The sequence below is a fragment of the Neopelma chrysocephalum genome, unplaced genomic scaffold (genome assembly GCF_003984885.1).
Source record: "Neopelma chrysocephalum unplaced genomic scaffold, ASM398488v2 Primary Assembly neopelma1_76, whole genome shotgun sequence".
Lineage (NCBI taxonomy): Eukaryota > Metazoa > Chordata > Aves > Passeriformes > Pipridae > Neopelma > Neopelma chrysocephalum.
In genome coordinates, this window is record NW_020897737.1 from 5,220,603 (window position 1) to 5,234,933 (window position 14,331).

General features: G+C 38.9%; 1 protein-coding gene across 1 annotated transcript; it reads left to right on the plus strand.

Moving 5' to 3' along the window:
* The first annotated feature begins 291 nt into the window (after positions 1–291).
* EIF2S3 (eukaryotic translation initiation factor 2 subunit gamma) lies at positions 292–14,017 on the plus strand. Its single transcript, XM_027688958.1, has 12 exons — positions 292–411; positions 2,650–2,713; positions 3,175–3,302; positions 3,415–3,536; positions 4,492–4,586; positions 5,671–5,829; positions 7,013–7,147; positions 8,046–8,140; positions 9,048–9,192; positions 9,620–9,789; positions 10,722–10,894; positions 13,121–14,017. Exons 1-12 carry the CDS (start codon positions 343–345, stop codon positions 13,182–13,184), a joined length of 1,419 nt encoding a protein of 472 aa, XP_027544759.1. The 5' UTR covers positions 292–342; the 3' UTR covers positions 13,185–14,017.
* Positions 14,018–14,331: the final 314 nt, after the last annotated feature.

A 14,331-nucleotide genomic window follows, 5' to 3' on the forward strand; every position in this document is an offset into this window, starting at 1 on the left:
GCCGCTCGCGCACGCGCGCTCCTTGCCCCGCGCGCCGCCGCACGCGGCTCAGGCCCCCGCCGCAGGCCCTGGTTGCATCACCCGGCGCGAGGGCGGCCGCGGGGACCTTTCCCAGGGCTGCCCAGCGGCGCGCCTGAGCCGCTGCCGCCCCGCGGCGGCTCCGGCGGTGTCCCCGCAGCGCCGATCGCGGTCGTTTCCCCAGCCCAGTGCCCGTCCCCGGGCCGGCCGGTGCCGCGCTGCGGGACAGAGGGCGCCGGGGGCTGCGGGGCGGCGGCGGCGGCGCCGAGCGGAGCCGGCGGTCAGGCGACCGCGCGGGACTCCTCACTTCCTGCTCGGGCCAAGATGGCGGGGGACGAGGCGGGAGTGACTCTGGGGCAGCCGCACCTCAGCCGGCAGGACCTGGGCACGCTGGTGAGACTCGCGGGGCGCCGGGGCGGCTGCCGGGGCTCGGCGGGCACAGCCGGGACAGCCGGGCCGCTCTGGGTGGGTGTGGGGGGGGTGCAGGCCGAGGGGTTTCGAGACGCCTGCCGGCCCCGCCGCGGCCGTGCCGCGCTGAGGGGGCGCGGGAGCCCGAGGGACAGCGCTCTGGAGCTGTGCCGAGGGGCAGCACAGCGGGGCTAGGCCGAGGGGCAGAGCGGCGAGGCCGGGCCGGGGCAGGGGAGGCAGGCGCGGTCGAAGCGGCGGCGCTGGGAGCAGGTCGGGCCGGTCGCAGTGGGTGTGGGGCGCCCGGGTGAGGCGAGTGCGAGTCTCGGCGTCCCACCTGTGCGAGCAGAGCTTTTATGTCTCAGTGGTGGGTGCGCTTTTCCCTTTCTAAGGGCTGTCCTGTTATGTGGTACTAAAGGCTCTTCTCTCTCCGAAGTAGAACCATAATTTGGTGCTGTGTGTCCCCACCAGGCTCGAGGGATAGGCTGCCAGCCCTGCCTTGGTTGGTTTGCCAAGCAAAATTTCTTGGTTATTAAGATCTACCAAGAAAATCAGTTCAGAAAATCAGAGCATCAGTTAGGTTGGAAAAGACCTCTGAGATCATCGAGTCCAGCCTGCGGTGATCTTGCCTGTTAAGTGTCTCTCCTAGTCTGTCTCACTTATTACACCTCTGTGCTGACAAAACTACTCGAAAATCCTGTTGCTGCCCGCCCAGAACAGACTATTTGTGTGTACAGTAATAGTGTTCGATGTTCTCCGGGTTTGAGCACGGGAATTCTCTTTGTGCTATAGTGAGCGTGTTGGTCATCTCAGAAAGTTTCTTTACTTCCTCTCATTGTTGACCATCCCATTTCCCAGTCAGAAAAGGCACGGATAGGACTAGCTGGGAAGTCAGCAGGAATTACCTTTACGGTCTCTCCTGCCCCTTTTGGGCTCTTGAGTGCTTACAGCTGACTGCAGCTTATTGCTGAGCATGGCCTTCTATCAGTTTTGCCAAAAAAACTCCCTGCATGCACAATTGTACAGGAAGAGTTCTCGTGGTGGCAGAAATTGCATCACGCTGACGTGCTTGTCCCCCGGCCACATGGTGCCATCTACAGGTCACGTTCCCATCGCAGGGCAGTGCTTTTCAGTTCGATATACAAGAAATACACATTTAATTGTGTGTCTTAAGCGTTCAAGACTTGGTTTGTATTGAACGTGAACATTTTATTGGCGTAATACTTGAGAACAGAAGGAGTGAGCTTACATTGTTGCACAGATGTGTTTATTTGATCATTATGCATGTAACAGTGTGAACAATATGTGATTTAGTGTGCGTGTTATTTGTATCTTAGCAAAATATTTATATCTTAGCCTGCGCTGAGGAGTCTTTTGCCTGAATTGTTGCTTGAACTGAGCACCTCATCCATATGAATTCAGTGCAGGATGGAAAGTAGCTGTTAACAGTTTCAAAAGTAGTACAGAGCAACAGTTCAGTGGATTTCAACACTTGTCCATTATTTGGACAAACAGCTTTAAAAAACCCAAACCAACTCATCTAGAGTTGTCTCTTTATCTATACAGACTGTATTTGTAAGTTTTTTACTGTGACCGTGGCTACCAGTGGGTTCACACAACAGACTATTAAGGACAGCAGAATTTCTGTCTGGTACCTCAAGTTGCAATAACAATATTTGAGGAAAAAATAGCCATTAAAAATCCATTATAATAATGAAGTCTCTGCACCTACGGACTCCAAAGTGATAGTTGTCATTATATATTGGCTGTAATGGGACCTTACACCAATTAAACAACTGTTTATTGACAAAGCTTTGTTTTTAAAACATCAGTGCAATTCATCATGTAACCCATTGAAAAGTAACTGGAATTTGCCTGGTATGTGTCATTTAGGTTTGGGAGTATGTAAGGGTTTGGGGTTTTTTGTTGGAGCTTCTTTAGAGGTTTTTTGTTTTGTTTACCCCCATCTGTAACACCCTGCAACCGACACCGATTTACAGTCAGGGCTTTGGGTTGCAGCCTGTACTGATTTACAGGCAAAAATTGGTTCACTTTTTGTCTTATTTCACACACATAAAAAACTGGAATGCATATCTAGAATTATTTCAAGGAGCTTGCTTGGATTTTGCTGAATAGAACTATTGGATAATTTTTAAGGAAATACACATAATACTTTCTAAACACTTATATACAAGATGAATAAATTCTAAAATCTCCCTTATACAGGATGTGACCAAGTTGACGCCTCTTTCACCAGAAGTCATCAGCAGACAAGCAACAATTAATATAGGTAAAAACAAACTTATAAAAAAGAGGGGTGCATTAATGTGACTCTTTTTGGTCCTCCTGCAGTAGCAGATGGTGCCTATAAGGCAACACTTTAAAGGTTCTTACTGAAACAGTTACATAGTAGTTTTAGAAATATGTTAAACCGTTTTGACTTGAAAAGCACCTATTTTACTTCAGGAACACAGTTGAATGGAGTGGGGAATAGTTGCTAAAGCAAAGTTTATTTTACCTTGAAATTGAGCATTGAAATGAGTTTCATAAAAATGCAAGGTCTGTCCATTGGGAGCTCAATTTTTTTGTTTGTTTAAAACCAAAATGATGACAAACCCTGTATGTACTTGTGATGGGGACTCTGGACTTACCTGCCATGAAGAATTTGGAGTAATTGTGTGTTGATAATAATGGAACATTGCACAAAACTAAACAATGATTTATTGACAAACATTTCCTTTTAAAACACAGGTACAATTGGTCATGTAGCCCATGGAAAGTCAACAGTAGTCAAAGCTATATCTGGAGTTCATACTGTCAGATTTAAAAATGAACTGGAAAGAAATATCACAATCAAGCTGGGTTATGCTAATGCAAAGGTGAGTTGTTACTGCATCAAATACTTTACTGATGTATTTCAGGGTGGATGTGAGCTTACAGGTAACTAACCCTTGAGGAACTAAACTTTTTTCCAATTCTGAAACATCACAGATTTACAAGCTGGATGACCCAAGCTGTTCTCGACCAGAGTGTTACCGATCCTGTGGAAGTAGCACCCCAGATGAGTTCCCTACAGATATTCCTGGCACCAAAGGGAACTTTAAGCTAGTCAGGTAACAGCTGTAAATGACTGGAATAAATTGTCTTTACTTCCCGTTGCATAACGGAGAACAGTCAGGATTAGGCTGTAAGCTGAAGGGGTTGTTATGGCACATTCTGAGGTGGGGGACACCCTTGATCTAAGGTGTTGTCTAAACTGCCTTGGGTGGTACAACAAGATTCTTAGTTCATGCTTATGATAAAATACACAGAGTGCTTACCAAGATTAACTGTGACAGGCAGGCAGCCATTGCAAAACTACCGGTTAAAAGCTCTGTGTTCTTTATCCCCCTGGTTTTCTGCTTGTAGTAGATATTTAACATTATCAGCAAAGAAGCAAATTAGTCCCTTGGTTTTTGGTGGCATGCAACTAGGAAACAAGAATTCTTCACTGGATAGGTTCAGGAAGGAACATAGCGAATCAATTATTATGGTCTGCACAATAAAATAGTAAGGTTGGAAATGTAACATTGTCTTTGTAGATAAATCTTAGAAGTGAAGTGCAGTTATAAGCATGTACCTAAAGATGCATGATTTCCTAAAATTGGAGAATGGGAGATGTCTTTTAAAAGAGATAAAGGAAATCCCATGTGGTATGTTTGTTGGGTTTTGGGTGGGTGGTGGTAGGTTGGGTTGGTTTTGTTTTTTTTATTCTGGTGCATTTAACTCTAGTCTAATTTACAAGTAAATTGGTGAAATATTAAAGCAGTACCTAATATGGATATATGGTATTAAATCTTAAAACTCAGAAAAAGTATTCAGTAGCCATTCAGTAGTCTTTGTGTTCTTTTAGGACTTTCTTGAAAATACTTTTAAGGTATTGCTTCTTAGCATCTGTCTCAAAATGTTTATCTGTCTATTTTAAGGATGCTTTTAACTTCTGTGTCTGCCTATTCACTCACATAAATCAATCAGAGGAACTGTTGGTAATTGACTTTTGGACTTCTTTTTCACCTTCTCCTATAACAGGCATGTCTCTTTTGTGGATTGTCCTGGCCATGATATTTTGATGGCTACAATGTTGAACGGTGCAGCAGTAATGGATGCAGCTTTACTGTTGATAGGTAACAATTGCTACACAAAAGCAGAGGTCTGGTTTTTAGTATCATGAAGCAACTTTATATGGGCTTTAAAATCTATTGGGATGTGGTGAACAGTTAAGTGAATGCAGTTGGGATGTGTTAAAGAAAATAAAGTGATGGTACAAGGACAATGTACTCTAGCAAACTGAGTTGTTTTAAACTAGTCTGGTAGCTGGCCCCATGGGAAGATTAGTTAGGTAAGATGAAACCTTGAGTATAGTACAGTAAAAATTATATCTTTTTATGCAGATAGATTAGCTGCAAGTACATTTTGAGTTTCTCTGAAGGTTCAGTTTCCTTTAAATATGTATGTAGTCTTTACCATCCAGGAGAGTCCGCAAACAAGAGTAGAAACAGTAAACCCAGAGAAATACAGGCAAAATTAAGGTACAGGAGATTTAAGTTGATTCAGACAATTTTAGTTCTGATTTTTGTGTGTCTTTAGGACATTAGTCATTTCTTCCACCTCTTTAGCTCTAGAAAGTGTGATAGACCAAACTTCAAGTGAGATTAACCACCATAATGGCACATCAGGCCAAAGCTGGCTTCTTAGATGGCTGAAATCCAAACCATACTGATGGCAACCCTATTCACATAATGGATCTAATTATTGTATTACAGAGTTTGTGGATCTTGGCATTTTTATGGCTTTACTGATAAGAAAGTTGTAAGATTTTTCTTAAAATGTGAATTGTCCATTATGCTACAGTCGGTACTGAGATGTCTGAAGAGCTAAAGGATGGAGTAAGTCAAGTAGACACAAGTTAGCCTGTTAATATCTTTGGAAACTGTAGATGGGTGTTTCTTCTGGGAGCAAGTGGAACGAGGGAACCACTCTGGCAACCTCTCACCTGTCAAACATTGTGCAGATGCTACAACCAACAGTTATGGGGGAGAATAGGTGCTTATTGACTTGATTGCTTCACATGTAGCTTACTGAGAGACAACTGTCTTTTTTGTTTGTTTGTTTGTTTTTATAAAGATGCAGTAGAAAGTAGATGTCCTAACTGTAGAAGTTTTTTATATCTTTATAGTTTCTATATTGCAGTCACTTCTCTTCTTTCAGCTGGTAATGAGTCATGCCCTCAACCTCAGACCTCAGAACATCTAGCTGCTATAGAAATCATGAAACTGAAGCACATCTTGATTCTACAGAATAAGATTGATTTGGTGAAGGAGAGCCAGGCTAAAGAACAGTATGAGCAGATCCTTGCATTTGTACAAGGTAAGTTTTCAAGAGCAGAAATCCAGTCAGTGGTTGAAATTCATTGTTGAGACATGGATACAGTGGGTTTTCTATGTTTATAGAAAAGCTCCTCTTAGACAATGCTGATGTACATAATTTGTTAATATGGAAACTAGACCACTGGAGTTGTGCTTCTTACTGTACTGTTTAAGTACAAGAGTGATAATGCTGTTGGTCAGAGCTCTTGATGTAAAACTGATAGCAATGGTTTTTATCTAGTAGCTTTCACTGCATTTGTGGTTTCTTCTTGGGTTGTTTCTTTGGTAGAGATTTTACTGTGATTTTAGTGCAGCACAGGAAAGAAGGAAGCAATACTTGTTAGAGGCACCTTGTAGATGTAGATGTGTTAATTTCTTTTATCTAATCACAAAAGATTGGTCTTTCATGTATCTCTGTAAATCCAGTTTGGGCAGTGTTATCCTACTCTGTAAAGTTCTGCTGAACTTTAGTGCTCTGGGTTTCATCTTTCCTAGGAGCTTCCACTGCTTTCCGTTTATCTGCATTAGCTGAGGTATGTGACAAGCTGCAAAATTGGATTGTCACCCTCAGAAGTAGCCAATGGCTCTTTTTTTTTTTTTGTAATTCATAATTGTTTCCTTGCAAAAACTGTTCATAACAGCTCTGTCAGAGTGGCTTGATGTGTAAATTTGGAGTTTGAGAACTGGAGTTAGCACAAGAAACACAGATATAATTAAAACTAGTAATATTTAACAAACCTGGAAAACTAAATGCATCCTTTCATAAAATTAGGGTTTTTCTAAAATACATACTTGCGTTGCAAAACTGGGAAAACATAGATCATTAAATTGACAGGAAACTTAGTTTGTCAGAATGAAATCTGACTGTAACATTAGTACAGATGTGTCAAACACTGAGATATCAAATCTCTCTGAGGAAATCTTAAGAATATTTCTGATCACAATGTAGGAAGTGAATTTTCCCCTGGAGTGGAAAATTATCTTGCACAGTGTTCAGAATGCCTTGAAAAGTAGGTGTGGCTGATTTGAGTTAAAACATTGAAGGGAAGGATAAATGCTTTGATACTGCTTTGGGAGATACACGCCGTGAAATTCACTGGTGTTTTTAACAATCACAAATCGCTTGGTCGTGTTGCTGTAAATACTCTTCTTGAAGCTTGATGTTGAACTTGATTTTGTTTTAGGTACAGTTGCAGAAGGGGCTCCAATAATTCCAATCTCAGCACAGTTGAAATACAACATTGAGGTAGTTTGTGAGTACATAGTGAAGAAAATCCCAGTCCCTTTGCGAGACTTCACATCTGAACCAAGGCTTATTGGTATGTAAATGCTCAGGTCTGGGCTTTTGTGGCCAACCACTGACTGAAGGTACCTACACTTAGAATGTCATCTTGCTGAGTGCCCTAAAAAGAGGTGGATTCTAAAAGAATATTTAGGGTGCTCTTATTTTAAAACTTGCATATTTTCTGGAAGCTGTATTGTTTGTTCTCTTAATTGCTGTTGGTTTTGTGTGTATTCTGTGCATATGACAGCACTAAAATGCAATAGAGATGAGAAATTTATCTGTATCTTAAAAACATTCCTTTCATTGTTATGAATTTAATTTTGATTTTAAAAGTACAGAAAAACTGATGAATTTGATAGTTAAATTATTTCCATGAAAATCTTATAGATAGGTTAATCAGATTTTTTGTGTTAGTCTCTTGTTCCCTGGTTACAATTGTCAAAGTCTCAGTTCTTCTCCAGCGTGTTATGAAATTCAGTTCCACTACAATGAATTGATTTGTCTTTTTTTCCAAATAAACTATAGGAGTCATACAAAACATACTTAGAATGCTTAAAAATTGACCACATTAAATCAAGGTCACAGTATTCACTATGACTACATTAAACGAAGGTTCTGGTATTCACAGTTGGCATTGTGAATATTGCAGGGGTTTTGTATCGTTACTTTCTTTTTTAGATATTGATGGTTAAGTTGCTTTCTCCTAGGCAAACAAAAATTTATGTATATGAGCAGCTTAAATGGTTTTGAGAACAAAATCAACTGTATTGGGAATAAAAATTGGGAATAAAATGTTCATCATTACAATTGTAATATTTATAAATATGTGTATACTTTCGTAAGAATAGAGAAGCAATCAGAGTTGCTAAAGAAAGACACTATTTAAAAATCTGATATTAAAAATAAATCTGGTCATTGTCTATTCTTTTCAGTAATTAGATCTTTTGATGTCAACAAGCCTGGCTGTGAAGTTGATGACCTTAAGGGAGGAGTAGCTGGTGGCAGTATTCTAAAGGGTGTCTTAAAGGTAACCTTTTCTCGACTAGAGATTTTTAGTTACAATAATGAGTAGAGTTTTTCCATGCTTAGTACAAAATGAATCTATATAATGAATTTGGTTTTTAAAACTCAAATACAGTCAGGTGGCACTTATCCTTCCTGTCTGTACCTCATTTTTACTTTCAAGTTTTAAGATACCAGAACAAGAAGCACTAGTTTTAATTTTTTAAATATATTTTTGTTATTGTAATCTAACCTGTTGCTAATAACTATACTGATTTAATCACTTACAAAATTGAAGAGGCTATTTTTTTCCTGTCCTACCACTTTGACTTGATCAATTATTGCAGGGTAGAAAAGAGCAAAAGAACTTCACAAGTACCTGAGGAGTATGTGTGGGTTCTCACAGGTCTCGCTTCCCCACTTAAGTATTCTGTATATTTTAATTTTTTTATTTTGCTTGCTTTCCATCAATAGATGGAAATTTTAAAAGTTGCTCTTCTAGGCTGGAGGGTAGACTGCATCTTTGAACATTTATACAGCTAGTGTTTTCTTTGTTTTGCAGTGCATTGATGCTGATCAGTTACACTGAGTGAATTAACTCAATGTTTCTCAGGGCTGAAATACTTCTAAATTAAATACAGTGTTTAAAAAATTAACTAAAATTTATATGTTGGAATTATTGCAGATAAAGATTCTTTCCTAAAGCAGTTTTATAAATTGTATTGAAAAGAAAATCAGTTGTCACATTGGCTGTAAGTATTGTTCAGTTTGCAGTTAACAGTGCAACAGAAATCCTAGAAGTTCTACAGTAGCCCACAGCCAAGGACTTGTATAAAAAATAGATCTTTGGATATGTAAGTTTTATCTGTGACTAGTTAGTTTTGTGTTCCTGTGAAACAGCCAGTTAATCCCTTTTTCACATTTGTGATTAGGTGGGCCAGGAAATTGAGGTGCGGCCTGGTATTGTGTCCAAGGACAGTGAAGGGAAACTCATGTGCAAGCCAATCTTTTCCAAAATTGTGTCACTCTTTGCTGAACACAATGATCTACAATATGCTGCTCCAGGAGGTCTTATAGGTAAGAATATTATCTTATTAAAATATTTATTCCTTCATGCTTATTGAAAACACTTGGTTTCATTCAGCAATGAATTTCAGTGTAATCAACAAAGATACTATGAGCAATTTTAAATAATTCATATAGAGAGAGAGAGGGTTGGTGTGAAAACTGGATATTTAAACTATAAATAATTTTCCTGAATGTCACTGGCCAATGCAGATCAATTTGCACTGTTAGTTGTACCGGCTTTAACGGTAGAATATTTCTTCATCTGTTTAGATAGAGCTCACAGTCTTGCTGACATTCTGAAAATGCTGTCCAGGTAATAGGGAATTCCCAGTACATTTTCAGTTTGCTGTTTTTAGATCTCCTTCAAATATTTTAATACATTAAAGTGACAACTACCTTGCAATTACTCCTTGTGCCTTTCCTTGTTGCGTTGTAGGTGTTGGCACTAAGATTGACCCAACTCTGTGCCGAGCTGACCGAATGGTAGGCCAAGTGCTTGGTGCAGTTGGGGCACTGCCAGAAATATTTACAGAGCTAGAAATTTCCTATTTCCTGCTGAGGCGACTATTAGGGGTGCGCACTGAAGGAGACAAGAAAGCTGCAAAGGTCTGTACCCCTCCTTTTGTTTTTCCTGATTTTGCTGCTTGTGCTAAGTTTCATTAATGAATACATTTCTTTCATCTTATATAGCAATTTTGTCTGCCCTTTGATATAAGCTTGTCACTAAACTAATCTGCTTCTTTATTACAAGAATGCTTTTCAGAGGAGTAGGAATTCATATCAGTCATTTAAAGTAGCATGAAGTATTTATGTGTCTAAGTGTTCTTCTAAACATACTATTTGCTATCACCCTATTCATTTGTGCAATACACATACTGATCTACTTCCTACTTACATGCTTTTTGTAGATTTTCTCTCTGAAGAACTTTTTAAAGCTAAGTATTTTTGAAATACTGTAGTTGAAAAGAAACTGAATTTGAGGCACAGCACAGACTTCTGTTACATGATCCGTTTTACACAAATCAACTAAAAGATCATAGTTTCCCCTGTTAGCATTTAAAGCTATAAACTGCCTCATGCCACAGTAAGGGAAGTGGTTCAGTGCGCTCTTATCCTGTGAAATGAATCATTTTTGATAATTCTGTTGTATGTAGGCATAAGGTGAGAATACACAAATTAATTAAAAGAATGGTATAACATCACAGTTTGTAGCAATGTCTGACTTTTTGTGCTTTTAATACAGTATGTGCAATCATCAGTATATTTTATAGAAAATATAGAGAAATCCCAAGAGAATACATCATACCAACAACCCAAAGAACTACATGTACAGCATCTTTATGTGTTTGTCCTTTTGCATATAAACCTTTATGCACTGACAGTGCTGTGCATGGTTTGTGTGTGTGTCTATTTACAGTATTTCTAAGCTATATCTTTGTTTTGTGGCAAGAAGGTATCAGAAGATGCTCGAGGCTGTCTGTGGTATTTTTTTTTAGTACTAAAGCTTATGTTTCAGAGTTTTGTGTGTCTGTCTTCAGGTGCAAAAATTATCGAAGAATGAAGTTTTAATGGTAAACATAGGATCCTTATCTACTGGAGGGAGAGTCAGTGCAGTAAAGGCTGATTTGGGGAAGATTGTGCTGACTAACCCTGTATGCACAGAAGTGGGAGAAAAAATTGCCCTGAGTCGAAGAGTTGAGAAACACTGGCGGTAAGTTGGTCCTAAATTGGTAGAGTACGTGGTTGCTATATTGTTAACAAAAAAATACATGGATCTGCTTTTCTTCTGGAATAGGTAAGTGCATGTCTGTTTTAAAAATTCCTCTGGATTCTCCTAACATATTGGCACCATTATCATGGAATGCTTCCTTTCATTGCTGGCCTCTTTTTTTTAAACAAACATTATGATTGGGTGGGTACATGTTAGTTAACAGACAAGGAAACACCTCAGGGTCCTGGTTTGTTGCCAAAACTGCCTGCTGTGAGCTCAATTCACAGCATGGCAATCTTGGCAGAGGGAGTTGAAAGTTCTAATAATGCTAAGCCAAAACCTGTCTTTATACACACCTCAATCCGTGATGTTCTGCCCGTGGAGCTGGACGTGATTTTCAGTGCAACCTGAAAGTAGCAGCAGGGAAATGGAGAAGGGATGTTCTGAGGTTCAGGCATTTTATGTACTATGAGCAGAGAAATATATTCTCAACTAGTTTGACCCATTCAAATTATAAATATAAAACGTCTGACTGCACAGAAGCATCTGGAGGCTGACAATTATGAACAGAATTGGTTATGTTTCATTTTAATCATAGTGCCAGACTCTTTTTTTAGATGATTATGATACTGTACCTGTTACATGTTCCATAAGCCTCCATGAATAAGAACATAAGGATATTTAGATTTGTTGGCTCTGCACAGTCCTTGTAGTATAAGAGAGCATAGCCGTTTTTACAAGAAATCTCTATGAAAAGGAACCGAGCTTTAAATATCCATGGATGCATGTTTCTTTTTCAGATAATAAGAAAGCGTAGACAGGAATTTAGTGCTTGCTGTCTCAGCAAGATGACAAATTAGGGAAGAGATTTTTCCCTGAAAAACAAACCAAACCAAGGCAAAAGATAAAATGTCTTGAACGGGAGGGGAAAAAAAAAAAGGCAGGACCCAAATTAAATCAGGTAAAGCAGAAGGAAGAGAGAAACTATATTGGAAATTTTGCTTCTTATTTTTTGAGCTATAGACTGATAGCCTGTGCAAATTTTAATATGTCTTTTGTTGCTTTTGTAGATTACTTCCCAGTTGAAAAACATGACCATATTTTGTCCCAAAGCCTACCTGTCTCTGGATTATGGGGTGGGCAAGTAGTGTAAAGATATTTATGAAAAGTTGACTCCTATGCTGTATCAAAAAGACAAAAGAGACAATGTAAGGAAACTAGAAGCTGAGAAAAGGGAAATAAGGCAAACTGGGAAGAGCAGCATAATGAAATCCATTTGGAGTAAAGATAATATACAGCTGGTACTGAGAAAGGGAACTTGCAGCCTGAGGCAATGGAGTACTGAAAATATGAAAGAGAGTGAGAAAGCAAGAGGCAAAAAGGAGGTATAAAATAGACAGTAAATATATAGAGGCATAGAAAGAGGTTAAACAGCAAATGGGATACGCTAGTGGTTCCAAGGATCAGTTAACCTAAAGGTTGACAAGTTATGACCTACGGATACAGTACTAAAAAGTGGGAAATGCTGAGTTAATATACTTCAGTTCCTTTGGTGGTGTCCTAAGACAGGCTCTACTGCTTAGCAAGTTGGAGATGCAATTGAGATGTGTATCTCCTTCCCAGAAACTGGAAAGGTGTTGAAGACAGTTGTATTAATAATATGGACTGCCTGCAGACTGTGGAAATGGACATATTCTGAATTTTTTTTTACAAGCATATTTTTCTGAGGCAACAGTGGCCTATAAAAAAGGCCTTAATTTTACTGAGTATAAATTGTAGAACTTGCCTGAGTTGAGTTACTATCACAGGTTACATGTTGATTGAGAGTTACAGCTGTTTGTAATCTTACTGCTCATCTTGTCTGAATTTTCATTTTCATTTCTATTTGAAAGTAATGCAGCACTTCAGGCATAGGTGAAAGAGATCAAGTTGTGAATAGATTTACAATCCACCAGGACAGCATGAGTTATAACATTTTCAGATTTTCGTCTTATTGTTCAAGGGTACATTCTTAGCTGGTTACAAATCTCCTCTGTCCCTCGCCCTTTTCTATTCTGTGTTTCCACTAACTAGTCTTAGATCCTGTAGGATGTTCTGGGTGGGAGACAAATGGAGAAAATGCAAAATGTAAGAACTGAAGGCATAAGAACAACAGAAGGATGTTGACTTATCCAGGATATTTCTGCCTACTATTAAAAGTAATATAAACTGTTTTTCTGTTCGCAGTTTAATTGGTTGGGGTCAGATCAGAAGAGGAGTGACAATCAAGCCAACTGTTGATGATGACTGAAGAACAAAAGAGTGCTTCATTTTTAAAGATGAAGTGCCTATTTCTATTTTGGAGGGGGTGTATTTTCACAGTGGAATTGGAAGCTGTGCAAACAGTATTTTTGAGTTGTATGGCTGTCCTTGTACATTTTATTGAATTTTACCCTCTTACTAAAATACTAGTCACTATCACCATTAAAAGTGTAAAAGAATTGGCGTAGAAGTGGGTTTAATTATCCACATTTTAGTAGAAATTAATTGTACATGTCTCATGGCATGTCTAATTTATGTTATTTTGTGTTTCAAACATATCTGTTTAATATCAGTCAAACCAGCCCCAGTGTAACACACAAACCATAAATCTGGTATTGAAATAAAATATTGCTTATTTTCATTAATTCATACAGTTTTTCTGAGTAACAAAATACTGCAGTGATTGTTCAACCAGTACAAAAATTAAAAGCAAAAAACCAAATACTTCTTGGAGGACTAGTACCTTTTCTGCACAACATCTTGTTTTGCTTAGACAGCTGTTTACAGCAAAAAAATTTCTAGTTTTGTTTCTATGGTTCTGATTTTAGGAATCTACAGTATTACACTTTGTAATTAGGATGGCAATGTTGGCTGACTTGAAGTTGTCACTTCTGATATTACAACATGTTTTCTTAAACCCCCAAAGAAAAACTATAAGTAAACTGGATCTGAACTGGCAGTACTGGTTTTGGCCTATTTTAGTATGGATTTATGAAAAGAATGTGATTAATTTGAAACATAATTGTTTGTCATCATGGAACTCTGTGTGGGTGACCTGGGAGCTCTTTATACAGTAGGAATAAACTACTTACTTCAAAATTATGTTGAGCAAATATAAAATATCTGGAACAGCCTGGAGAAGGGAATGATTTGGGATGGAGGAGGGGTAGTGGTGGTGGAATTCTGAATAAGATAAGGAAAAAAGGTGTAAAACCACTTTTGCTCAACTAGCCTGAATCACACTCCTCAGGAGAAAACAATGTAATAAACTTACTGTAGGGTGCTAATACTTTAATCCATTTAGATTTCATTTCTTCATTTGTACTAATATATATAGTTCTAGCTATTTTATATACTAGACTGTTTAGCAAGTCATGCTACTTTCCATATTTTTATACAAAGTATGGTGTTTGTTT

Bases quoted from the DNA above. Each gene is read 5' to 3' on its own strand.
- EIF2S3 (XM_027688958.1), top strand. From the start codon at position 343: ATGGCGGGGGACGAGGCGGGAGTGACTCTGGGGCAGCCGCACCTCAGC. The intron at 5,830-7,012 runs GTAAGTTTTCAA...ATTTTGTTTTAG, and splicing joins GATCCTTGCATTTGTACAAG to GTACAGTTGCAGAAGGGGCT. The intron at 7,148-8,045 runs GTATGTAAATGC...TATTCTTTTCAG, and splicing joins ATCTGAACCAAGGCTTATTG to TAATTAGATCTTTTGATGTC.